The 26,838-nt window shown below is 40.5% G+C and overlaps 1 protein-coding gene across 1 annotated transcript in view; it reads right to left on the reverse strand.

Annotated features, from left to right (window-relative positions):
- LOC132401768 (calponin-3-like) overlaps positions 1 to 24,884 on the reverse strand; it is a 67,740-nt gene extending 42,856 nt beyond the window's left edge. The window contains exon 1 of the mRNA XM_059983954.1: positions 24,662 to 24,884. Within this exon, the coding sequence (XP_059839937.1) occupies positions 24,662 to 24,718 (57 nt within the window). The 5' untranslated portion in view covers positions 24,719 to 24,884. The remainder of the gene's footprint in view (positions 1 to 24,661) is intronic.
- Between the last annotated feature and the right edge of the window lie 1,954 nt (positions 24,885 to 26,838).

The raw sequence follows: 26,838 nt of genomic DNA on the forward strand, positions 1-26,838 counted from the left end.
CTGCACTCTACAAAAATCACACCATCATTTGATTCTTCAACATTATACCATCCCTCTGCAGCTTGAAACAGTTTGTAATGATGTGCAGTTCCAATGCCTATGTTTAACAGCAAGCCACCCCTCCCCCTCACCCCAACAATCAACATTTTGTCTTCCTTAAGGAAGAATCCCGCAACCAGCATTTCTTTCAAAATGCTGAAACTTTGGCACAGTCTCATTAAAGACTCAGTGTCTCTACGTGCATTTAATAGACATGATGGAATTTACTTCAAACCAGAGTTTAAAGAACCTGCACGTATGCCAATAAAAGATCACTGTTTCCGAAGTGGAAAAAACCTTCCTTTGTATGCAGAAGAGTTTCAAAAAAATAAAATCTGATAAAAAGGTCAATCTAGTTTATAACAAATTAGCTTAACTGAAACTACAAATAGCTTTACATTTTGGTTCTCGGTTAAGCATTGAAACAAGTGCGAACATCAGCCTCTGAATTAGCCACAATACAGCGTGCGGGGATCTTTGACAGCCTTCCACCACACTCTGCCACTAAAGAAAACTGACAGCAATATTACAGAAGTCCACTCCTTCGCTTCCACTGGTGATCCGGTTAAGTTAGCTGTACAAAACTAATTATTTTGCATTATTTTTCTGAGAAGGAAATTCTCCTCAGAATCCTGGCCAATATTTCCCCAATATTAAATTTAGCGAAATGATTATGTGGAATCGAGCTGTGCCTTGATTGGTGAAGAGTTTATTTAGGAGTTAGGCTTTTTTTGCCGGTGGGGGAGGGGGGACTCGTTGCTTGCTTACGCGCAGGAGGGAGTGGAGCTAGGGAGTGACTTTGGGGTTCTAACATTTAACTGTCATTCATTCTTTGGGGCCCTCCTCTGTTTTCGTGGATGTTTGTGAAGAAAAAGCATTTCAGGATGCATATTGTATACGTTTCTCTGACGTTAAATGCATTTTTGAAACTTGAATTTCAACAGTAACTAGTCTTGGGATCTGAATGTGGACTGTAGATTAAATTTAAAATGCAACTCAGAACAATGACCTTTCTTCCTGGAGCTGCAGACTGGGGTTGATTGAAAACCAGGAAACACCCAGCCATTATGTATGAATACTGCTGGAGAGGCAATACTGATTAACATTCATCCTAGGGTACCTTACATTCCATTTGGGCAGCCTCCAACCTGATGGCATGAACACTAATTTCTCAAGCTTCCAGTAATACCCCCCCTCCAATCCACCCCACCTCCCCCATTTCCCATTCCCCTTTCCTTCCCTCACCTCATCTCCTTGCCCACCTATTGCTTCCCTCTGGTGCTCTTCCTCCCCCCCCCCTTTTTCTTTCTCCCATGGTCTTCTGTTTCTTTCACCAATCAACTTCCCTGCTCTTTACTTCATCCCTCTCCCTCCATTTTTCACCTATCACCTGCTAGTTCTCTCTCCCCTCCCCCCACCCTTTAAATCTATTCCTTTTTCTCTCCAGTCCTGCCGAAGGGTTTCGGCCCGAAACATCAACTGTACTCTCCCTCCATAGAAGCTGCATGACCTGCCGAGTTCCTCCAACATTTTGTGTGTGTTGCTTGGGTGACCAGAGTACGAAGATGAAGATGTTTGAAACTTTTATGCTACTTAAATGAAGCATGTCAACCCAAAGTGTGGAGTAAACAATGTCAGCATAACCATTGAAACTGTATTGTGTTACCATTGACCTTAAGGGTTTAAAAATGTGATGTACTTTGAGTTTAACAGGCCTCTTCTTCCAAGAGTGTCAAGCACGATGGCCGCTTGTGCGCCGAATAAAAACTTCTATATCAGCAGCTTCAGTGTCTCCCGGTGACTTTGTTCACAGACACATCAATCGGCTGCCATATTTTGCACGGTCCAATTGAGAATGTATTTCAATATGGCCCTAAGCACTTTGGGAATTTTGAAAGGCATAACATAAATGCAATATTTTGAGAGGAAAAGCTTGAAATAAGCAATGTTGAACAGGTGTAACTAAAAATGAAACAGTTTTCCCACTTCAGTTCAAGTCTCCTGTTAAAAACCAGCTGGAATCAAAACAATTGATTGGATGTAAATGTTGCTGAGATCTGCTCGGTCTGGTTCCAATTAGTTTGAAGAATAGAGCCAAAACGGCTTTCGACCAGAAATACTGCACTTCACTCAGGCAGTTGTATCACTGCATCTTAAATTATTCAAGAATTAGCATGTCACTAGACAAAATACCGCAGATTTTAAACAGTAACATTTAGATTACGTCAGATAATGTGGTCCCAATAACATGGCCAAACTGAACTGGCACTTGCATGCTGACATTTGTCCCAATCACTGACCTTACGGCAAACTCTGGCCCTTTCACTCTTCCCTCTCCCTCAAAAACTGAGGCTCCAAACAAACTTTCCTCTCCTCTAGAAAAACCATTACAGCCCTCCTATTAAGGTAGAGGCAAATCTGTCATAAAGCTACAGACTTCAAAAGACAATTTATAACTCGATCATAATTAGGCTACACATACCTCAATCCCACATGCTACTGGAAGAAGTCCATGATTTTATTTAAATGTCATTAAAGACCTAATTTGTGCTCATTTTGAAGAGATTCTGAGGTGTATATCCTGCGTAAGCCTAGTTTATCCAAATCATTATTTTATGTCAGAACCTGGTGCAAGGTCAGCGTGTTTTTCCAATAATTTACTTCACCGGTGTAAAAGGAAAGGCATTCAGGCACCCAGGTCTGAAAGGAATGACATCACTGGCCAGCGTAAGTGATGCAGATCTTTCTTCAACCACATCCTGTAATAGATATTAGAAGAATAAACCAGGATGTGACCATGGCTAATCAATACCCAGAGGAAATACCCTGTTCGGAACATAAACAGCAGCTGGAGTTTGCTCCATTTTAAATACATTGACGAATGCCCTCTAGAAGCCAAGATGTGTTTTTTTTGCCAAGAATACAAAACTACTTTTAAAATTAACCTCATCCAAGAGAAATACGAAACAAATTTTATCAATAACAACAGCTTAAAAATCTTTCATAAGTAAATGATTGAAATTGCCTACTTATACAAAAGTAGGTGGAATGTATATGGGAAATTTTAGGGCAAAACATCATTAAAACAGTACTTAAAGCAGCATTTACACTGTCTAAATCACCTGTGCAGTTTGCTTGGGATTTCCTAACAGTTAAGAAGCACAATAAAAATAAATATTTTCAAACTACATCTTTAATACTTGAGCCCATTTTTTTCTTAGTCATGTCAAAATCTTAATGTATATTATAGGATGGGTAAGTATATTGAAATTTCAAGTTCTGTTCTACAAGCAGTACACAATAAGTTTTGCCTTTCGAGCACTGAAGGGGTCACGTAACGGTTATCAATCTGTTTGAAGTTCATATTACTTCATCCATACAGGGCTGGAGTTTTTCAATTCAATTCACCCCATCCCATAATCAGATGGCAGCAAAGTTATCAATGCATTTTATATGACAACCTATAAAGTCATCCTGCTGAATGTGAGGGAGATTTTAAAACCATTTCTTAATACAAAATGATAATTCATACTTACTTTCATAAGTAAATAAGTAATCTAATCTTTCCCACCAATCAAGTTTTTCCCTGAGCCCACGCAGAGGTTTCTGAAAACAAACTACAGTACATGATGGAAGTCTAAATATACTCAGTCAGCATCTGTGCAGAGAGAATGATGACAGCTTAATCAACCATCCTTCCCACCAAGTTCTTGAAACAATCACCAATCTCTTGCTCACCTGGAGCCACTTCCTTCCCATCACTGGTCAAACCTGCAGCTCCTTCACCTTTCTCTTCTGTAAATACAACTTTTGAGTATTTTCTCTCCTCCACAGCATCAGTGTTTTCACCTGAAGATGGTCTCAAATTACAACGGGAAAGCAAGATGAGCTACACCATCCCTCAGACACTGCTGATCAACATTCCTCACTGTGCTTCAACAAAGCACCCCTTTGTCCACCCCATTGCAGAATTCTGGGTAATAAACATCTTGTACTGTATCCCCATTACTAACAACTCGAGAATACCAAAGCTCTTCCCAGCATTTCACCACATATGCTTTTCAGATTATTATCAAGTCAGCTCAGAGTTAACAGAGGTGCTTGTTATAGAAGTTGACATAAAGAAAGGATGACATGCTGGGAAAAGAGGAGACATACAGCAGGAAGCTAGATACAGATGTTGGAAGACGAGGAACAAGATCCCAGCAGCTCTGAAAGCCTGAAAGGAGAACATTTAAAAAACACAAGACATAGGAGCAAATTAGGCCGTTCGGACCATCAAGTCTGTTCCGCAGTCTATGAACACTACCATTGAACCCATGAACACCACCTCAGTACCTTTTTATTCCCATTTTTGCAACACTCATTTAACTATTTAATATACTCGGTGCAATTCACAGTTTTTAAAGAAACATTATTATATTTTGCAATCTACTGCTGTCGCAAAGACCACAAATTTCATGACTTCTGCCAGTGACATTAAACCTGATTTGGCTTTATTATCCCTCTCAACATCATTCTCCTGTTTCTCCCCATAACCTTTCACACCCTGACTAATCAAGAACCTATCAACCTCCACTTTAAACATACCCAATGGCTTTAACTCCACAGCCATCTGTCTCAATGAATTTCAGATATTCATCACCCTCTGGCTAAAGAAATTCCTCTCACCTCTGTTCTAAGTAACATTATATAAGCTTATTTGAATGCAAATTCTTACAGACGTACCTGATTCCTATACTTCCTTTGCCTCCCGGGTACAATGGAAAATTAATTGTTCTGGAAGTGTTGCTAGAGACAAGGAACTAGAAGTCTATATCTTTCTTATTCCCCTTCCACACAAATTTGTTTTTCTTAAATCACTAAACATGATACTCCAACTGGGTTACAGACCGAGCAACATCTGTTTAAAGCTCTATAAATACGTACAGTTCTTGAGCACACATAAATGAATTTTGAAATGTTTGAAAGACAAATGGGACTTTCTGCACTTTTAAAAACATATGGGGAATTCGCTTGCCATCTAATCAATTAACCAAAAAGCAGGAGGCAGAGATTCAGGAAGTTGAAGGGAAAAGATTTAAAAGTGTTTTGAAATTGTCAAATTTTGTTTGAACTTTCATTTTTTAAATGGCACTTGAATAAGTAAAGTTCAAAATGACCTTTAATTAAGGTCAGTGATATTTGAAACTATTGAGAGTTGTATAATGGAAGTGTCATGCAGCTCAGTAAAGAATTTGTAATTTACGCTTGCCAGATTTTTGGGTAATAAACGCTTGTACTCTCATCTCAATGACTAATGCCTCTGGAATACGAACGTGAATCTTTCCAAGACTATATTTTCCATATGTGACTTCTCACACAGTAGCTTCTTTTATCTTTGACAATAGCCAAAAGACAGAAATGGTACTGGTAACACATCAGATCAACAATGTTAATATTTAAATAGCGGAAATTAAGCAAAAAAGATTTTTTCACATGAGCTCACAATGGAAAAATTTAGTCAGCTTTACCCTGGGAGTTCTGGATTTGGGCCCATTTTATTCCATCTATTTTCCCTTTCTGCCGTCTGAGACAGTGATTTTAAAAAAGCCGACTTTCCTTAACACAATTGTGAAACAAATCAGAATAGTAAACCTCATATAGACCCGTGAACTCCAGCAGCTTTTAATTTTACATGATATTTATTAAGAAAAGTTTTAGCCCACAAATCTGTCTGCTTCATTTGAACTATGATTCCTAGGGCATCTGAAACAGGGTATAAGACTACGTTAGCAAAGGTGGACAGTCCCTCAGAAAAGGGATAAGTCTTTGAAGTTTTTCTGGCTCCACAGTAAACACATGCACAGCAAGTGATAATGGAAGGCCAGTATCTACTACTAAAATGCAGCCATAATGTGGAAATTTATAACACAAAGAAGCTATTCTACCCATTAAGTTCATTCTAGTGGGGGGGGGGGGGGGGTTGAGGCAGGTGCTATTTTCTAGATCTTCATCCTTGCCTTTTCAACAGAATGGTACCCGACAGCAAAAGAGTGAGAACTTGTATCTCTATCGCTTGTATAGGATATAAACTCCAGGACACCTATACCAGTCTGGGCAAAAAAAAATCCTCCCCATCCAACCATTTGTTTTTGTTGAGGGAAACAAGCTCTCCCTATTCACTCTATCAATTTTATAGAAAGCAAATCTCCCCACAACTTCCTCTATTCTAAAGAACACAGCCCTTGTCTAACCAATTTCTTTATAAACAAACCTTTCAATTTCTAGCAAACTACACAAATTTTTCCAGCTCAATCCAGGAACACAAGTCCAATGGTCAGAGTATGCCCTACCATCAGTTGTAATTCCAGTGCCTTGTAATTCCTGCCTCATACCGCAAGCCTTCAAGGAGTTCAGCGCTAATCTATCAAAATCTTAACAATAAAAAAAAACTTAAATGTGTGAAAGCCAAGTCTACATAAATCCACATGGTACTTTTCAAAATGTATTGTCTTCAGCTTATGAAAACATGCATGAACCTAGGAAACAAATACATGCAATAACATTGTTTTATAATCTCAGGAGGTTTTAAAATGGCTTATAGTTCATGTAATACATCTGAAACATAGTCCCCATCTCAATTTAGGAAAGGTGCAGGATTCAGATTGAAAATATGTAAGTGGCCAAATAATGTGTGAGTATTTTTCCCATGTGGAATTGATGACAGATAAATATGAAGAAAAATATTGAGCAAAATCTCAGTCACTTCACATGATTTTAATGTTTAAATGGAGGCTACAGATTGAAGTGGCATCTACTTTTGGATGCAAACCACACAATGCTTTGACTGTCAGTCTAGCTTTTCATCTTCATAAATCTAGGATTTGAATCTAAGTCCAAAAATCTACAAGCTCGTAAAGGAACCCAGCCAACAACAGTATTAACATGACAGTCCTTCAATCATACTCCAATATCAAGGACAATCCACTTTCCTACCAGATTCCTATAGATCCCATCAGAATCTACCAATTACTCTCAACCTTAAATATATTCAGGATTGCTGCAAAATCACTTAAACTTACTATTTCATTCTGCAATCCTGTAACCACAGCTAGACTTATTACTCCACAATTCGCCAGTCAAAGAAAGCTTCCAATTAGCATCTATCTTATTAGGCCTCTCCCAAATTCACACTGTGATCAACTCTTCCTTCTAAACTTGACAAGATTTTACTCAAACCACTCTATAGGAGCTATAGTGCAGCATCTATAGGATGAAGCATTGTCGACATTTCAGGCCGAAACCCTTCATCCTGACAAAGGGTCTCGGCCCGAAACGTCGACAGTGCTTCTTCCTATAGATGCTGCCTGGCCTGCTGCATTTCGTGTGTGTTGCTTGAATTTCCAGCATTTGCAGATTTCCTCGTGGATGCATGGCATTCCTCTGGATTTTTCGGTTTTATCCCACATCCCAAAGACAAATGGGTTGGGATCTTAATTTTTCTACTGTGATTTGTCTCTATTGCCCCTAGTGTGCAGAGGGTAGAATCTGAGAAGGGAATTGAAATTAATCTGAACTTGGGAAAAATTAAATGTGATTAGTGTAGGATTAAATTAAGTGTTGATAATTGGTGCAGATTCTGTGGACCTAAAAGGTTTATTTCCATAATGCACTGAATCAACCCAATCATTTGTTGTTATACCATATTCAGGGCTGCCTCTTAAAGTCCAACACTACATCCACTTTGTGAGAGGTGGAAACAAGTAAGAGTGACCAACGCGGTTCTGGGGAAGTTGTACAAGCCAATCCCCTGTACAGTGGATGCAATGAATTGTAGAAGTGTTGATGAACTCCGACCATACCATCGACTTTAGAGGGCAATGGAGATGGGATGCCATCAAAGGCCTTTGGTCCACTGTGGAACCAAGAGCCCAAATAAATTATATCAAAGGCACACATATCCTTCTTGGGGTATGAGGAAGGGAACTGCATTCCACATGTGCTCTCGGAAAAGTCTTTCCTGGGCTCCATCCCCAAAGTCAGTATCAAAGTGTCAAAGAATTTTCTACCTTCCTACTTGCCTGCTACCATGTAGAAAGAATTTAAATTTTTGATAGTTTCCCACTTTCTATGAAAATGAGTAACTTCAAGTCTCCCAAAATGATGCACCGTCTGCTCACTGGATGTTAATCTTTTACTTGAGCCACATATAGATCATTTTAGCTTAAGAATTGAGGCAGCACAGTTCGCACAGCACTTCACAGTATCAAGGATCTGGGTCCAATTCCCACCACTGTCTGTAAGAAGAATGCGCAGGTTCTCCCCATGACTGTGTGGGTTACTTCCGCGTGTTCCAGTTTCCTCCCACGGTCCAAAGACGTACCAGTTGGTAGGTTAATTGACCATTGTAAATTGTCCTGTAACTGGGCTAGGATTAAATCAGGTGATTGTTGGGACGGTGTAGCACAAATAGCCAGAGGGTTCCTGATCAAAATGGCAGTCCTTTAGCAATGGCACCAAAAGGTGACCAAGTACAAAAGTGACCAAAATAAATATCTTCAGACAAAAAGCAATTAAGCTCAACTGCTATCCTATTACACAAAATTCTATAAAGTAAATTGCCCTTTGACATAAAAAGCTGTGTTACACATTGCACTAAGCCAGACTGCTTCCATGCTGCAAGTTTACAAACAAAACAAATGCATTCACTACGATGAAATTTAATGCACATCCAACACCATCGAAATGACCACACGCCCTTTGAAATGTCACTGAATAAATTATCCAACTTTCAGTGTTGCTAACAGACAATACAGGTTTAAAAATCTAGCACAGAAAGACAACCTCCAGACAGTGTTACCTTTACAAGTTATGCAAAGGGCTGAAGTAAGTTTTTCCACTCTCAAAGAGCTCTCCAGACATGTCATTAGAATGCATGTGTGGAGGAAAAGTTGGCACACATCCAAGGCAAAGCCTGTTACCAGCTGTCCTGATTAGCAATGGACTAACACACAATTGTTTTTACTTGTGCCGAAGAAGCCATCAATTGTCACAACATTATCATCCATAGCTGCTGCTCATTTGAGGATCAAAAGTTTCAAAATAGTAAATTTGGCAACCTGTCTGTCAATAAGATAACTGAGGACAAAAGGAAACTCGATTCATCACCTCCAAATCCCATACCAGGAAACGCAGATCTGAAGTGTGTAAGAACAATTCCTCAACTCAGAACTGCAAAAAAAGCTTTGAGCCAGCAATCAAAGAATAATTATTACTCAATGGGAAGTTACAAGCATGCCACTGCATTTAAAACACCCAACAGAAGCAAGGGCAGCACAGTAGTGTAGTGGTTATCATAATGCTACACCAGCACTGGCTGATCAGGGTTCAATTGCCAGTGCTGTTTGTAAGGAGTCTGCATGTTCTCCCCATAACTGTATCGGTTTCCTCAGCACGATTTAGTTCACTTCTACGATCCAAAAACGAATGGATTCTGGTCCCTAAAATGACACTTTTCACTATGTTTCAATATTTCAATGTACATACGACAAATAAAGCTATTTTTTTTTTTAAAAAAAGGGTAATGGATGATGAGAGGCATTGCTCGTGTGGATAGTCAAGAGGCTTTTTCCCAGGGCTGAAATGGCTAGCGCGAGAGGGCACAGTTTTAAGGTGCTTGGAATTAGGACACAAGAGATGTCAGAGGTAAGTTGCCGTTGTTATTATTGGGTTGTTTTTTTTTAAAAACGCAGACAGTGGTGAGCGTGTGGAATGGGCTGTCAGCAAAGGTGGGGGAGGTGGATACGATAGGGTCTTTTAAAAGATTCCTGGACAGGTACATGGAGCTCAAAAAAAGAGGGTTATGGGTAACCCAAGGTAATTCCTAAGGTAAGCACAGCTTTGTGGGCCGATGGTCTTGTATTGTGCTGTAGGTTTTCTATGTTTCTACAGGAGGGTTAGACAGATCTTGGAGTAGGTTAAAGGGTCAGCACAACATTGTGGGGCCTGTGCAGTTCAATGTTTGAGATATGCGACTGCAACAGCAAAATCCTAACAATGGAACCAAATTATTTTAGACCATAAAATATAAGAGTAGAATCAGGCCATTTGACCCTCTAGACTACTGCATTATTTCATCATGCCAGAATTTTGTCAATATATCTACAAAATAATACAACTTATAAAGGAAGCCCAGCACAGTTGATCTCAAAGACATAAGCTGAGTAACAAAGGTACACAGAACTGAAAGAGGTAAACATAGGGTGGAAAGTCCAAAGTTTTTTTCTCTCCACACCCTCCACCTGGGGGCTGGGTACCAAAAGCAGGAGGTCCGGAAAGAGAAGCTTTAAAGGGGATCTGAGGGAATTTTTTGGTATACATGTAGGCTGATATCTGGAATACATTCAGAGGAGGTGATATATTTAGATATAATGATGTTTAAGTGGTACTTGGGCCGTAACTTGAGTAGTCAAGGCAAAGGAGGGCAAGGATCTAATATTGGCAAATAGAATTGGTGTAAATGGTCAAAAGAGTTGGCATGGGCACAATGGGCTGAAGGACATGTTTCTGTGCAATTATTTTGCTAAGTTAAATGTACTCTAGCTGTGCAATTTCAAAGCAAAGAGAACAAAACTGACAGGTAAGACTGAAGGATGAACTGTGCTCTTTAGTGTCGAATTCAATAAATACTAGTTCTAATCAATCAATGATAGTGTTGTAAATTTGCACTGTCATGGTACGTAAAATTTTAAAAAATCATTCACTGCTCAGTTCATTCTCAAACTGATGTCAAAACCTCCACTTCAGAAATGTAACAGGCACTCCCAGTTGACCTGACTTACAAAAAACTGACAATACGTAAGTTCTCCCATATATTTTAAAAGAATTTAAATGTAGTAATAGTAGCGACAGAGCCAGAGTAGTACAGCAATAGAAACAGAACCTTTGGTCCAGATCAGCAGGCTGCTCAAGGAGCACATCCAAGCTAACACCATCTCAATAAAACAGGGATTTCCAACCTTTTCTATGCCATGGACTAATACCATTAAGGGATCATGGACCCCAAATTGCAAAGCTTTGCTCAAAAATTTTCCTCTCCAAGATATTTTTTTTAAATATTGTTATTGTACCTGACTCAACTATGTTCTCTGGTAGATCATTCCATATCTATCCCACCCTCAGCATGAAGAAGTTGACCCTTGGGTCCCTTTTAAATCTTTCTCCCCTCACCTTAAACCTATACCTTCAAGCTTTTTGATACGATGTTACACAAAGCCAAATTCTGTTTTCACCTTTCCTGCAATTGTTTGAGGGTCGTGCTTTTACTGCATTACCTCAAAAAAAATCAAAATTCAGGGGAAAAAATAATCTGGTGTACAAATTAAAAACTTCAAGATGTTTGGCCTGTAGAAAATGACCGAGGAAAGCAGAGATTAAGAGAACAGATCTAAAATTTGGTCAAAATGACACACTCAGAACAGGTTCCTTTAAAAGTGAGGGCATTTTGGAAAAAAAAAATGAGGCCTCGAAAGAGCAAATTTTCAATAATTGTGCAAATTTATTGAATAGCCAAATATGTTTAAAGCACTCCACAACCGTCAACAATACAAGTTACTCAACATGCCATTTTATATTGTTCTTTATGACCTTGTCCAAGCTATTGTGTTCTTGATCCGATTCTGGCATCCTACTGAAAACAACTGGTAATGGAAAAGTTCAGGAGCCCCCACAGACGCAAAGGAACTGTTGGAAAAGGAAAATAAGTGGAAGAGCCAAATTCAAATTTATACATGTCAAAATTCTAAGCCAGGATTAAATGTGACTATTTGGAAACCAGTAATATGAAGCCAAATCCTAATTTTGCAACTAGTCCTAAATATGTAATATCAAGTAGAGAAAGACAAATTTGAGTATAATCCTTTATGGTAACTTCTGTCATGGCTTTAGTTTATGAAGTCAGACATGGACTTTAAAGAAAATGCAAATACAAGCATTCAAACCAATGCCAACATTGCCTTGCATTTATGAAACATCTTACACAGCCTCAGGTGCTTGAAAACCAACTGTCAGCCAAAGTACATTCTGGAATGTGGTCAGTAATATGATGCAAGAAACCCCCCAGCTAAATTACAATGAGAGAGAGCAAGCAATGCGTTTGGTGACACTGACGGAAGGATCGATATTGGCCAGGGCACTAAGGATGCCAGCCTAGTACTCTATGAAATAACACTACATCACAAGTGTGGTTTAGGAGAAATAAAATCTTCTCCAAAAGGATTACCCTTAAGGCTCGTGAACTTATAAAATAACATCGACACAAATACAAGCTTGTAAACCCTCCTGATCCAAACGAGTGGCTGGATGTTGATGCCCCTCATTCCATCTTTTAAAGAGGAAAATCTCATTTTCCTTCAGATTCTCCTCCATCCCACAGCAGCACAAGGATCTTGAAGAAAGATTTCCAGACATTCACTCCAGTCTTCACCACAATTAGTTGGCCCAAAAGTTGTGACCGATCCATGACTTGGCAGAGTCAGCACATTCAACACAGTGAGAATACCACTGGCATGTGCAGTGTCTGGAAGTTGGTCTCACCTGGCAACAGTGTCAGACTGTCACAAAAGGCAGATAAAGAACTGAACGGATAAATCTTCTGGGAATTTCGCAGATGCCTGCTCGGAAAATTCAGTTGGGTCATGATTGTACACGCACACACTGGCTGCTCTTTTACAGACAGGAATGGAATCAGGCCAGTGCAGTCCCACAGAGAAGAAACGAATCACATAAAGGAAAATGACCACTAACCATAATTATGGCTGGGATCACAGGAAGAATTCCAACTGTTAATGTTGGTAAAAGGCAGCCACACATTCTGAGGAAACTATAAAATTATACCAGAATCTTGGGAAAGTGGCTGAGGAAAAATATAAAATGCACCCAGTAAGTGCCTTCATCATGGTAATTTCTCTTCTATGGAAACATCCCAAATGGCATCTGACTGTACCCTCATGAGAGGATGTCCCAACAGGACGTGCAGCACCACTAGTTTTTTAGAACACTTCACAAAGGGACACAAACACAGAAGTCATATGGAGTAAAAATGGCAACATATCAACAGAAGGTTCTTGGTGCAGCATTATTGTTCACTCTGTTCTCCATTAGCAGAGTAGATCATGCTCATGCTTAAGGAATGGACACCAATCGGCTTGCATACTCCAAATTTTGACATTATAACATGGGAACAATTAGAATGAGTGTCACTCTCTCATTTCCCCCCTCCCTCCCCTCTTATGAAGGGGGCTTTGCAAATCAGAATTCATGAAAGCATTCCATCTAGACTTAGAAGAAAGAAAATCAGTAAGCAGTTTGTTCTCTATTGCGAAATTTACCTTTAATGCCAACAGACATTGGGTCAAATCATGCAACTTCAACAAATGGTTCATTCTGTTCTTTCAATTCTCTTTAATATATCAACTGCATAGGAGGCCACAAATTTCTTTGAATAAAGCCAGGCCGTCACCTCAAACAATTCAAAAAAACAACCTCAAAGCAGAAAGCTGATCCCCATCTCATGAATTCCAGCAATACTTACTTTGTTCAAATATAAAGCTCCAGCTCACAGCTCCTCTGGAATATTGAAACGCTCCCCGCAGATCTACTCATTACATCTATTACAACGATTCTACTCTTAACAAGACAAAATTTAGATTTATTGTTTTACCTTGTGTTAGGGCATATTCTGGACTTGGGGAGCATAACAAATATTAGCTTCAGCAACGAACTTTAGCAACCAATCCTTTGACCTGAATGTGGACTGTAGATTAAACTTAAAATGCAGCTCTGAACAATTGATTCCTAGAGCTGTGAATACCAGTTAATTGAAAGACCAGACAATGTTGAATAAAAACGTACATTTTGGGGGAATGGAGCATGGGTGCAAAGGAGGTATGAACATTATATGCAATTCAAAAGAAGAATGGCATATAATGGAAATATAGAATCATCCTTTGATCTTTAGCTTAGAAAATGTCTATTCGGACGAACAGGTCTCTTCCTTCAGAGTGTCTCATTTTGTTGAACAACAGACTACAGTATACCTACCAGCTGTGTCCCTCCAGTAACTCTGTTCACACTGCAACACTTTGTGATACCTCAATGCACTATGTAATGATTTGATCTTTACAAGACAACCCTTTCACTGTATCTTGGTACGTGACAATAATAAGCCAATACCAATCCTCACAATACAATAGGGTGGAGGCTTGAGACATGAGAGACTGCAGATGCTGGAATCTGAAGCTAAAACAAACGGCTGGAGGAACTCAGCAGGTTGAGGCACTCCATGATGACTGAGAGCAGAGAGAAGATACGAGGAGGAGAGAAACTGGGCCAAAAGGTGGGCTGAGGGATAATAGGCAGAAGAAGCAAGGTGGGGAGGGGGAAGGAGGTGATGTAGGGAGAGACAAGCAGGTGGGTGATAGGTGGAAGAAGACAAGAGCAGGGCAGATGAGGGGAGGGAGAGTGAAGGTAGAGACAGAAGCATAAAGAGTAGTAGCAAACTGATAAGTTAATAATGGGAACCATGTAAGGAACAGGTGAAGGGCAGAAGAAACCAGATGAGAGATGTGATACATTGGGTGAAGTGTGTGGGAAGTAGCGGATGGTACCTGGAAGTGGAGAGGATGGGAATATGGGAAAAGGAAAAACAGAAACAGGTGACCAGAAGTGGAATGAAAGGAGAAAGAGAAGACTCAAGGATTACCTGAAACTGGAAAATTCAGTGGTCATACTACCAGGATTTAGACAACCCAGGCAGAAAATGAGATGTTCCAGCTTGCAACGGGGCTCATCCAAACAGCAGAGAAGGCTGAAGAGAGATAGATCAACGTGGGAATAGGAAGAGGGATTGAAATTGTCTGCAACTGGGAGCTCAGCATGGCCAGGAGCACAGATACTCTGCAAAGTGGTCACTTAGTCTGCACTGAACACATTAGGTGAGATTGGACAATTTTTGCTTCACTTAGAAGGACTGTTTAGGGCCCTGGATAGTGGTGAGGAGGAAGTGTCATTGCTGCAGGGGAAAGTGCCAAGAGGTCAGGAAGGGATCAGTGGATTAGAGAGTCACAGACAGCAGTCTCCGCAAAAGACGTAAATGCATGAAGGAATCTCATTACAGCTGGCAGAAGTGATGAGGGATGATGGAATTGATGACAAGGCCAGTAGGGTAAAAGTTGCAGTGAGGAGAACTAAGCAACTTGGATTTCCAACATCTGCAGATTTTCTCTTGTTTGAGGTGAGAACTATCTGTTCTTTTTGGATGGAGGAAGTGAGAGCTGAAGTCAGCAGGAAATGCAAGCAGAGGTTCACCAACCACAGTAAAGCGAAGCCATGTTTGCTGAAAAAGGACATTTCAGATGTCTCATCTTCAGAGCAGATGGAGTGTAAATGGAGAAACAGGGAGAAAGGGATGGAAGCAGCTGTAGTCTGGGTAGTTATGAGATTTAAGGGGTGGGTTATAGTAAATGTCAGTGGATAGTTTGTCGCTAGAAGGCCAGAGATTCAGAAAAGGAAGACAAGCAGCAGAAACACATCCAATGAATTTGAGGACAAGGTGGATGTTAGAGGTGAAGGTGATAAGAGTTCCACACAGGTGCAGGAAGGAGTACAAATGCCAAAAGAAAGGAAAGTTGGGAAATGGTACAAGATTTGAAGCAGAGACTGTTTCACAGAGTCAATGAAAAGACAGGCTTCACTGGGGCCCATAGACACACCTTTGTAGGAACTGAGGAATAAAAAGTTATTCAGAGCAAGAACAAGGTCAGCCATGCAAATAATAGTGGGGTGGAGTGGGGAGAATTGGCTGGATCCACTGGATGCACAAATTTTGTGGGGAACTGTAGAGAAATATACAGTGGTACAGTGGTGGAGTTTGATGTCAGCCATTAACCTAAATCTGCCCCTATTTCATGTTCTTAACTTCTACTCATTGACGTTTCTCTTGGCCAATGCTGGTAACATAGCAATACTTTGCATAAATCGTTAATTTTATTGGTATCATTACTCATTTAAATGCATTTTTAAAAGACTTGAGCTTTTTCTTTAAACCCATCTCCTTGGCCTGGTTGGAGCATTTTCTCCTGACATGCCAATCTCTTTTAAATGGACGGCAAATTCAAGGGAGTACTGTTTCTCAGCAACATCTGGTATGCCACATGTTACTTCTCTAGTCTGCTGATGATAGAATCCATTGTAAATTCCACGTTTCTCCCCCACTTCCTTCATAGGTCCATACAAACCCCTGTACATTGACAGAATTTTAACATTCCTATCGCCAATAAAATGCTGGAGGAGATCAACAAGCCAGGCAGCATCTATGGAATAGAGTAAACAGCCAATACTTGGGGCCGACACCCGTCATCAGATGCTGCCTGACCTGCAGAGTTCCTTCAGCATTTTGTGTGTGTTACTTGGATTTCCAGCATCTGCAGATTTTTTGTTTGTGATTCCTATCATTAAGTTGTGTTTAAAAAGTTTTATTCTGGATTTCAAAAGATCTCGTTAGCAAACCAACATCAAAGCGTCAAAGTTTTGCTTAAAGATGCAGCAGGAAGACGACATGTATTGTCCTATAGACAAATAACAGCCCTAGCATACAACTCATATCATTCACCTCTCCCAATAAAACAGACTGTTATTTTACAAAGAATTAATCAAAGCAGGCACCCCGAGACAGAACAAATTCCTTTAGCACCAATGGCATACTCATACTCCATTGGGAGATTAACTGAAATGCCAGAAGAGTACATAGTTCCATCCAGGCTCGACAAGAAGCTCAGAAACCTTGGCCTTGACTCTGCCTCGTGCAGCTAGATCCTGGCTTTCCTGTCAGATCACCAGCAGGTGGTAAGAGTGGGCTCCCTCACCTCCAACCCTCTGACTCTCAATACAGGAGCCCCTCAGGACTGAGTACTAAGTCCCCTCCTTTACTCCCTGTACACCCATGACTGAATCACCACCCACAGCTCCAATCTACTAATTAAATTTGCCGACAAGATTGGCTTTATCTCAAACATTAAATGAGGTGGCTTACAGGAAAGAAGCCATCTCTCTGACACAGTGGTGTCAAGAAAACCTCTCTGTTTCTCAATATTGGAAAAAAAAGAGCTAGTTGTAGATTACAGTAGGAATGGAGACAGGCTAACCCCTATAGACATCAATGGATCTGGGGCTGAGAGGATAAACAGCTTCAAGTTCCTTGGCAACCACATCACCAAGGACCTCACGTGGTCTGTGCACACCAGCTGTGTGGTGAAAAGGGCGTAACAGCACCTCTTTCACGTCAGACGGTTGAGGAAGTTTGGTATAGGTCCCCAAATCCTAAGAACTTTCTACAGGGGCATAATTGAGAGCATCCTGACTGGCTGCATCACTGCCTGGTATAGGAACTGTACCTCCCTTAATCACAGGACTCTGCAGAGAGTGGTGCGGACAGCCTAGTGCATCTGTAGTTGTGAACTTCCCATGATTCAGGACATTTACAAGGACAGGTGTATAAAAAGGGCCTGTAGGATCAAGCCATCCCAACCACAATCTATTCCAGCTGCTACCATCCAGGAAGCAGTACCGCAGCATAAAAGCCAGGACCAACAGGCTCTGGGACAGCTTCTTCCACCAGGCCATCAGACTAATTAACTCACGCTGACTTGCGTGTACTCTATTGACTGTTCTATTTATTATAAATTACTATGATTGCACATTTAGATGGAGACGTTGTTAAAGATTTTTACTCCATGTAGGTGAAGGATGTAAGAAAAAAAGTCAATTCGATTCAATGTTGTAAGCCAATGGGTCAGAGTCAAAAGGTTCTGAATAAAAATCACATGTCCCACTTTTCCAGAAAAGGCTGTATGAAAACCAGCTAGTGAAAGAGAAAGCAACATCCAAGCAGTTTTTAAGCTCGTTGATAAAATAGTGCCACAACTGCTCTTCCAATAATCACTGCATCCCAGAATTCAGTAAATTTTTGCTTTGCTAGCTGCATTTCAGAGATTTGAAGCACACATCAAATGGAATGGTAAGGTGATTTGCAATCAGCATTGTAACTGAGGCTTTAAGACATTGGTCAGACCACACTTGAACTATGGTTTTGGGTCTCTTATCTAAGAAAAGATGTGCTGGCATCAGAGAGGGTCCAGAAGATATTCGTGAGAATAAATCTGGGAATGAAAGGGTTATGAGGAGCATTTGATGGCTCTGGCCCTTTATTCACTGAATGAGGAGAGATCTGTCATATATTAAAAGGCCTAAATAGAGTGTACATTTCCTTTAATAGGAGAGTTATGGACCAGAGGGTACTGCCTAAGAATGGAAGGACATCATTTTAGAACAAAGATGAGGGATTTCTTTAGCCAAAAGGAGATGAATCTGTGGAATTCATTGCCACAGTCGGCTGTAGAGGCCAAGTCACTGGGTATCTTTAAAGCAGAGGTCAGCAAGCTCTTAATAAGGATGTCAAAGGTTATAGGGAGAAGGCAGAAGAATGAGGTTGAGAGAGATAATAATCAGCCATGTTTATTATAGTGCCAAGTGGTCTAATTCTGCTCCAATGTTTTATGGTCTAACCATAAAACTTGGAAATCTGGGCAGTGTTTTTGGATGCACTAGACTGACGTATAAAACACACTGTGTTCTACCATCATCCTCTGATCCATTATTTCATAGAGGTAGATGCCCAAATAATGGTACATCTAAATAGCAACAGTGACAATATGGTACCTTTCATAAAATTTTGCTCTGAGCATCTGCTTTTTGCTCTTCAGAGAAGTATTAAAATTGGATACCACATAATGTGCTTAGATATTAGGAATTAAATATTCTCAACTGACAATCAGAACTGAAGATGCTGGAAGTACACAAGGAAAACAGAAATTGCTGGAAACACTCAGTAGGTAAGGCAATATCTGAGCAGGGAGAAACGCTTCACCAGGTCAGTACCCTTCATCACACCTGGAAAATTGAGAACAGAATTTTAAGTTGCAGAAAGGAGAAAGGAATTAAGAAAATGGGGGGGGGGGGGGGTTTCTGTGACGACTAATGTAATACATAGCCATCCAGTCATGAAAAGGGGTTGCGGCCTGATATGATGACTTGTTTATTCATTACCATAGATGCTGCCTGACTTGCTGAGTTTCTCCAGCATTTTGCGGGCACTGCATCCAGTTAAAGGATAGAAAGGACAGCTAGATTTTCAAACCTATGAATGCAAGAGAGAGTACAGCACTTGCTGAAAGACTGAACAGAAGTGGAAGCTTTCAGATCAAGCAGCATCAGTGGAGACAAAGCCATGCGAAGGTGGATGATTTAGCCAAATCACAGAACAGGAAAGGCTGGTTTTCTAATATTGTTGCACATACAAAATTGACTCCTAATGTTGCATGCCCAGACAAATAAAGCACTGTTCCTTCACTTCACATTTGGCTTCACCCGAAGTGTAGGAGGTCAAGGACAAGCATTAGAGTGGAGTGGGACAGAGCATTAAAGTGACAAGCAATTGAATGGGAGTGCCCTTCAGAGTAATCACCCAACCTGCGCAGTTTCTCCTACAACTAAATATATTTTGTCAACAACTGGTGTTGTACACTATACAACCATCTTTGCCTAACAGTTATAAGTGCATGGCTAAAATGTCACCCATTCAGACCGTCTTTTCTGAAACCATGAATGGTTGAATACATCAGAATTATGTAGCTTGCTTGGAGTTGGAGTTCATAACACCTGGCCATTAGAAGGATACTTCTTCACAAGAGATCCCCTAATGACAAATACAGAAGACTCTTAAGAATTACAATTAACAATCAAACTGAATGGCACTGATAATGCTCTCCAAAAAGTCACTGGAATTCTATTTTCAAAACAAACACAGATTCTACAGGTGCTGGAAATCCAGAGCAAAGCACAAAATCTGGAGGAACTAAGCAAGTCAGACAGCATCAACCGAAAGGAATAACCAGTCAAGGTTTCAGACCAAGACTCTCAATCTGAGATGCCACTTGACTCACTGCGTTTCCCCAGGACTGTGTGCTTAGGACTGAAATATTAGATGTGGGTTTTCCTTTACACTGCATCTTCATTTCATAGTAGCCAGCACAACATTTTACAGTATGAGGGGGAACCTCTTTGAAACCTAGCACATACTAAAAGGCCTAGATCGAGTGGATGCCTCCTGTAGTGGGGAAGTTATGAGCCAGAGGGCATGGCCTCCAGATGGAAGGACAGCCTTTAAGACAAAGATGAGGGGTTTCTTTAGCCAAAGGGTGATGAATCTGTGGAGTTCACCGCCACAGATGGCTGTGGAGGCCAAGTCATTTACCATGGCTGCCTGAAAGGAGTTTGCACATTCTCTCCAACAGTGGGGTTCATCCAACATTCCAAAGATGTACTGGTTGGTGGGTTAATTAGTCATTACAAGTTGTCCCATGATTTGGCTAAATTTGAATTGGGGCACCAGAGGCGGCACAACTTGTAGGGCTGGAAGGGCCTATTCCGTGCTGTATCACAATAAATAAGTAAAAATAATAACTGAAGTGCTTTCCAAAGTAGAGTCTGTCTTAATTAGTCAGAGTTGATGTACCCCCATTACCACTTCCTGCTTTTGTGCCACACCCTCTACCTCCTTCCCATACTCCAGATAATTATCGAAATACAGAGCATTACAAACTGATGTCTCAATGTACCAAGAGATACGAATTGGTGAAAATTTCAAAGATTTTTTGAAAGACGAACTCTAAAATTGCAAATCAGCCATCTGAGATTTAACTAAAAGTCAAAGTCAAGTTTATTGGCATCTGCACAGTATACGTATGCACAGGTACAATGAAAAATGTGCAAACAACAGCATTACAGGCACATTGCACCATAAAAATTGTACACTTTTTTCCCCCACAAGAACAGAACAAAACAAAAAAGCCCATTTTAGATACATCTTTTGGTGCTTCACTGCTAAAAGCAGCAAATACTCAATAGGAAACTGGAATTTTAAAAGATTTTCTTTCCTGAAGTTCATTGAGGTCTCTCAAGTATTCCTATCTTCAATAAGTTATGAAATGACAGGTATCAGCAAAAGAATGCTGCTGTTATGAACAAGTGCATTGTTCAGTGTAATTTAATTCTAGTACACAGTAATTACTAGCTTGTTAATGAGATCAAACCCAACACTTCCACTACTTCCAGCCTATCTAGACATTACATTAAGATACCAAACACAAGAGATTCTGCAAATCCAAAGTAACACACACAAAATACTGGAGGACATCAGCAGATCAGGCAACATCTATGGAGAGGAATAAAGAGCCAATGATTCGAGCTGAGACCTTCATCAGGATAAAGGCGTTTGTGTGGGCATTAACATTTTAATTTCTAAATAAGCATAACAAATATTCATACATTTGAAATCGTGTGGATGCCACCAAAGAAAAACAAAAGTTTAATCAAGGTTTAGATCAGCACAGTCACAACAGAAACTTGGATCTTACTATTTTCTTTGGAGTAATAAATTTAATTTTGTCTCAATCTACATCCAAACCAGATTTTATTAAAAGTGTAAGGATGAATAACTGTAGAATGTGTATTTAACAACTGACACGTCTACCTAGAAACAGGAGAGGATTCTATACCAGCTGCGTGAACTCAGCAGTAACCTTGACCACATACACTCAGTGGCCACTTTATTCGGTACAGGAGGAACCTATAAAAGTACCTTTGTGGTCTTCTGCTGCTGTAGCCCATTTACAAGATTCCACATATTGTCTGCTCAGAGATGCTCTTCTGCACACCATTGTTATATCACATTGTTATTTGAGTTATTGTCAGTATGGCCATTCTCCTCTGACCTTTCCCACTAACAAGGCGTTTTCATCCACAGAACTACCATTCACAGGATGTTTTTCTTAGTTTTTTTGCACCATTCTCACTAAATTCTAAAGACTTTTGTGTGTGATCTGCAGTTTCTGAGATAGTCTGTCGAGCACCAACTATCCAGTCAAAATCACATTTCTTCCTCATTCTGATATTTGGTCTAAACAATTGAATTCTTTGACCATGTCTGCATGCTTTTATGCGTGGAGTTGCTGCCACGTGATTTGCTGATTAGATAACTTGCATTAAGGAGCAGGTGTGCAGGTATACCTCATAATGTGGGCACTGAGTGTAACTGAGAGCTTTGCAAAGTATCACAGCCTCAAATCTAATCCTTCAAAACATGCACTCTGTCCTGTCAAGGAATCTAACATTTTTTAAAATTACAAAAAAAAATAGAAGGAATACAAATCCCATGCAAAAACAGCTGAGTTGGAATTATGGAACCCCAGGTGCCTCATTAGAAGCCAGACTATACAAATAACTTTGTACCAATTTCACAATCACTCTGAATCTTTCAACAAATTTCAGTTTTCTTTGGAGTAGCAGTACAAAGTGGTAAACACTCGACCTAATTAAAAAAAATTCCAAAATACCTTAACTGGGTAATACACATCAATATCCCTGCCCAGATAAATGGTCTACAAATTCTTGTTAGATCCCTTTATGGATGTGCCATTCTCAGTATCCTTAACTGCCCAGGTTTCTCTCCCACCCTGTACATGGATTGGCCTATCCTTGCACAGCATTCCTTAACTACCACTGATTCTGATGAGTCACTTAGAAAGCAAAATGCAGGATACAACCTCAAAGCAAAACACTGCATTCAACGTGAAAGTAAAATTAGGCTTCTACAATTTCAGTTAAAACTGGTTTCAAATTCTTATAAAAGCAATAAAGTTAATGCAAGTTCTTTAAAGGTATTATCAATAAGGCCACCATGCACTGAATATTAACACCTCAGCTCCATGACGACATTCATGTTTTTCTTGTTAACTCAAAGGAAGAAGCCACTCAAAACTGAGACTCTTGCTATGAACAGTTTGTTAAGGTATCTTCCGTAAGTCAAAAAACAGAACAAGACACCCAAAGTAAAGTGGATTCAAAAGACTTGTAACTTTTTAAAAATGTATACAATTTGTGGCAAATACGACTATGATATATATGTATAGGATCCTCTGCAAATGTTTGTTTGATGATTAACTTCAATAAAAAATAAATTACAGAAAAAGGCAATGGTTCTGCAATTCAGTTATGAGAGAGTATGTGAAACGGAATTGGCTTGGTAGGGCAAACACATTTGCTAAGAAGAACATCTTGGGGAAAATGCTCAATATCTTCAAATCTTGTCGCTAATCAAATGAAGCTAGGGTACTCAGTGATGCAAACTCACAGAACTAACGTGAAGAGCTGCTTCCTCAGCTTCTGGCTTTCTTTTTGGCGAGTATTTCCTATCTTTGACTCCGCTAGGACATTAATGCAACTACTATAAAGCATTACAAAATATATATGTGCTGCAATCAGCCAGATCGATTGTAAAGGAAGATCAATTTTTTTTTAAATCAAAGGTATCGCTAAAGGGCCAGACCAGAAATATTGACTGATTTTCTCATTAAACGCTGGCTGACCGGATTTTTCCCCGGTTGCTACTCCAGTTTTTAGAAATAGCCTCTACATGACATGAAAAACGTGAAAATCTTTACACAATTCTTATCAATTTGGGAAGCAACAAGGCGACCAATCAATAGCCGCTCTTATCTAAAGTTAAACGAAGATGTCTTGCTGGGAAGTACGAACTGGTAAGGAGATATCCAGACTTGCAATTCAAAAGTAATTTCTCGGCGTTAATGAGTAAACATCTGGGATATTCCTTAATTGCCGGCTTGTTTTTCCATTCGTCTATTATAAACGTACTTAGAAAAATTATCTGAAGCAATGAAACTTGCAACTGCAACTACGCATAGCACAATCAAATCAATGTACATCTCCAGTCAGCTTACAGGTATATCTAACCCGGACATAATTTTTAAATCAGTTATCTCAAATGCAAACTCCTGGCAAACAAACAGGATCGGCGCATTTTATCTATCTGCATTAACTTCTGGGTGGCGAATAAAAACCACGGATTTGCATAACAGAAACTTTTAAAACGTTGACGTTTGGTCTCGACCTATAAGTGCTTACAGAATCGAACAAGGGCAAATTCCACCAACAACTTTAAAAATCAAAACTCTTCATTCAAATTGCACTATTGGTCAACGGCGCAGAAGAGCTCTCTCTCTCTCTCTCAACCATCCCCCCCCCCCCTCTCAATTCCTTCCTCTGGGATACTGCTGAATAAGGAAAAAAAATAGGGAAAATGCGCTGAACAATTCGGTCTCCCTTCCCCAAGGAATTCGCTCCGACATCAAAGCACCCAAGCCCCTTCAGACAATAGAGCTGGAAATGAGGCGACCCTGAAAAGTGCCTCCGCCCATGAACTCGTAGAGTTAACTCAGCATTTTAACATCAACACACAGGAATTATTTAAAAAAACACACACACACACACACAGGAGAGAAAAAAAAAGGCGCCGATACCATCGTTATCTTTCTCACGCAAACCAGTTCGAACAATTCTTTCCACGTCACACATGAAGCTCACTGCACGAAACCTTCACCCCCTAACCCCAAAAGAAAAGAAATAAGGAAACTTAAATCCACTGTTTATTCAAGCAGGTTGAGTTTACCTTGTTTCGCACTTCGGCGGTCAGACCGTACGCGGGACCTCTGTTAAAGTGAGCCATTGTGTGAGGAAGTGGCTGAGGGGGGCGCCGCCAACAAGCCCGGACTGGCGAGATCCGCGAGCTGCAGCGTCTGCCGAGCGAGCGAGCGCGCGCGCGGGGACGAAACTCGGCTCGCTCACACCCGCCCGCGCGATTGGCCGAGCGGCCGGTCCAATCGGCTTCGCAGCCTTTGTTTCACCCGCTTCCCACCGAGCCTCTGCGCGGGGAGGGGGCGCCAGCCTGGGGTCTTCTGAGCAAGTGCTGCTGGGCGGCGGGGGACATGCAACTTCCCCCACTCTCAATCCCACCCCCTCCAGACTTTGACAGCCCCATGTCCCCCTCCAAGGCGCTCCGAGATGGTGACAGGAAGACCCAGCCCCCTCTGGAAACAGAATGGGAAATATTTTCTTTGTTTCCCCTTGAAAATCAGGATATTCCAGGAGGGAAAGAAAGTTCATTGTCAGAGGATCTTATTTCCGATACATCGCATTGCTTTCGCGGCTTGCCAACGCTTTAAAACAAGCCTCCTCAGTTCCGTGCGTTTAAATGTCACTGTTTCTAATTTTCCCAAATAAAACAAAAATTTCCATTGAAGAATACGCTTAGGAATCTGAATCGGAAATTAATATGCTGAAAATAGATTTCTGAACTCTCTGAGTGTGGTGTGGAAGTTAGGGAGTATTACTGTGCAGAAGCAGACTATTAACTATGAACCTCCAACTTTTCTCGCCACATTTCCATCGATTCTCAGCTGACATCAGTATATTATTCCCTTTTTTATGTTATTACTTTATTAAACAACCTCCTTTGCACAACTTCAGTGAAAACCTTCTGGAAATCAGAATACTCGATCTCTTCTGCAGATACCATAGTGTCAGGGAGTCATATAATCATAGAAACGAATAGCAATAGGCCCTTCAGCCCATCTAATCTGTGCCAAACCATTTAAACTGCCTAATCCTATCAAACTGCTTCGGGACCATAGCCCTCCATATCCATACTCTTCATGTAACTATCCAAACTTCCCTTAAAATCAAGCTCACCTGCATCACTTATGTTGGAGCTCTATAAAACTCTGATTAGGCCACACTTGGAGTACTGTGTCCAGTTCTGGTCACCTCACTATAGGAAGGATGCAGAAGCATTGGAAACAGTACCGAGAAGATTTACCAGGTTGCTGCCTGGTTTTGAGAGTATCGATTATGATCAGAGATTAAGGGAGCTAGGGCTTTACTCTTTGGAGAGAAGGAGAATGAGAGGAGACATGATAGAGGTATACAAGATATTAAGAGGAATAGATAGAGTGGATAGACAGCGCCTCTTCCCCAGGGCACCACTGCTCAATACAAGAGGACATGGCTTTAAGGTAAGGGGTGGAAAGTTCAAGGGGGATATCAGAGGAAGGTTTTTTACTCAGAGAGTGGTTGGTGCATGGAATGCACTACCTGGGTCAGTGGTGCAGGCAGATACACTAGTGAAATTTAAAAGACTACTAGACAGGTATATGGAGGAATTTAAGGTGGAGGGTTATATGTGGGGCAGGGTTTAAGGGTCGGCACAACATTGTGGGCTGAATGGCCTGCACTGTGCTGTATTGTTATTTGTTCCACACTCTCACAACCCCCTGAGTGAAGAAGTTTCCCTTCATGATCCCCTTAAACCTTTCACTTTTCACCCTTAATCTATGGTCATAGTCCCACCAAACCTTAGTGGGAAAAGCCTGCCTTCATTTACTCTATCTATACCCCTCATAGTTGTTATGCCTCTATCAAATACCCTCTCAATCTTCTATGGTCCAAGGAATGAAGTCCTAACCTACTCAGTCTTTCTTGATAACTCAGGTCCTCCAGACCCGACAACATCCTTGAAAATTTTCTCTGTATTCTTTCAACCTTACTTCCATCTTTCTTGCAGGTAGGTGACCAAAACTGCACAAGATATTCTAAATTAGGCCTCACCAACATTTAATACTTCACATCCCTTTTCAACAGAACATCCCATCTTCTGTACTCAATACTTTGATTTTTAAAAGCCAATGCATTAGAAGCTTTCTTTACAACCCTATCTACCTGTAACAACACTTTCAATGAACTGTGGACCTCTATCTTCAGATGCTTTTGCTTAAATGCAATACTCAGTGT

The sequence above is a fragment of the Hypanus sabinus genome, chromosome 11 (assembly GCF_030144855.1).
Source record: "Hypanus sabinus isolate sHypSab1 chromosome 11, sHypSab1.hap1, whole genome shotgun sequence".
NCBI classification, from domain to species: Eukaryota; Metazoa; Chordata; class Chondrichthyes; order Myliobatiformes; family Dasyatidae; genus Hypanus; species Hypanus sabinus.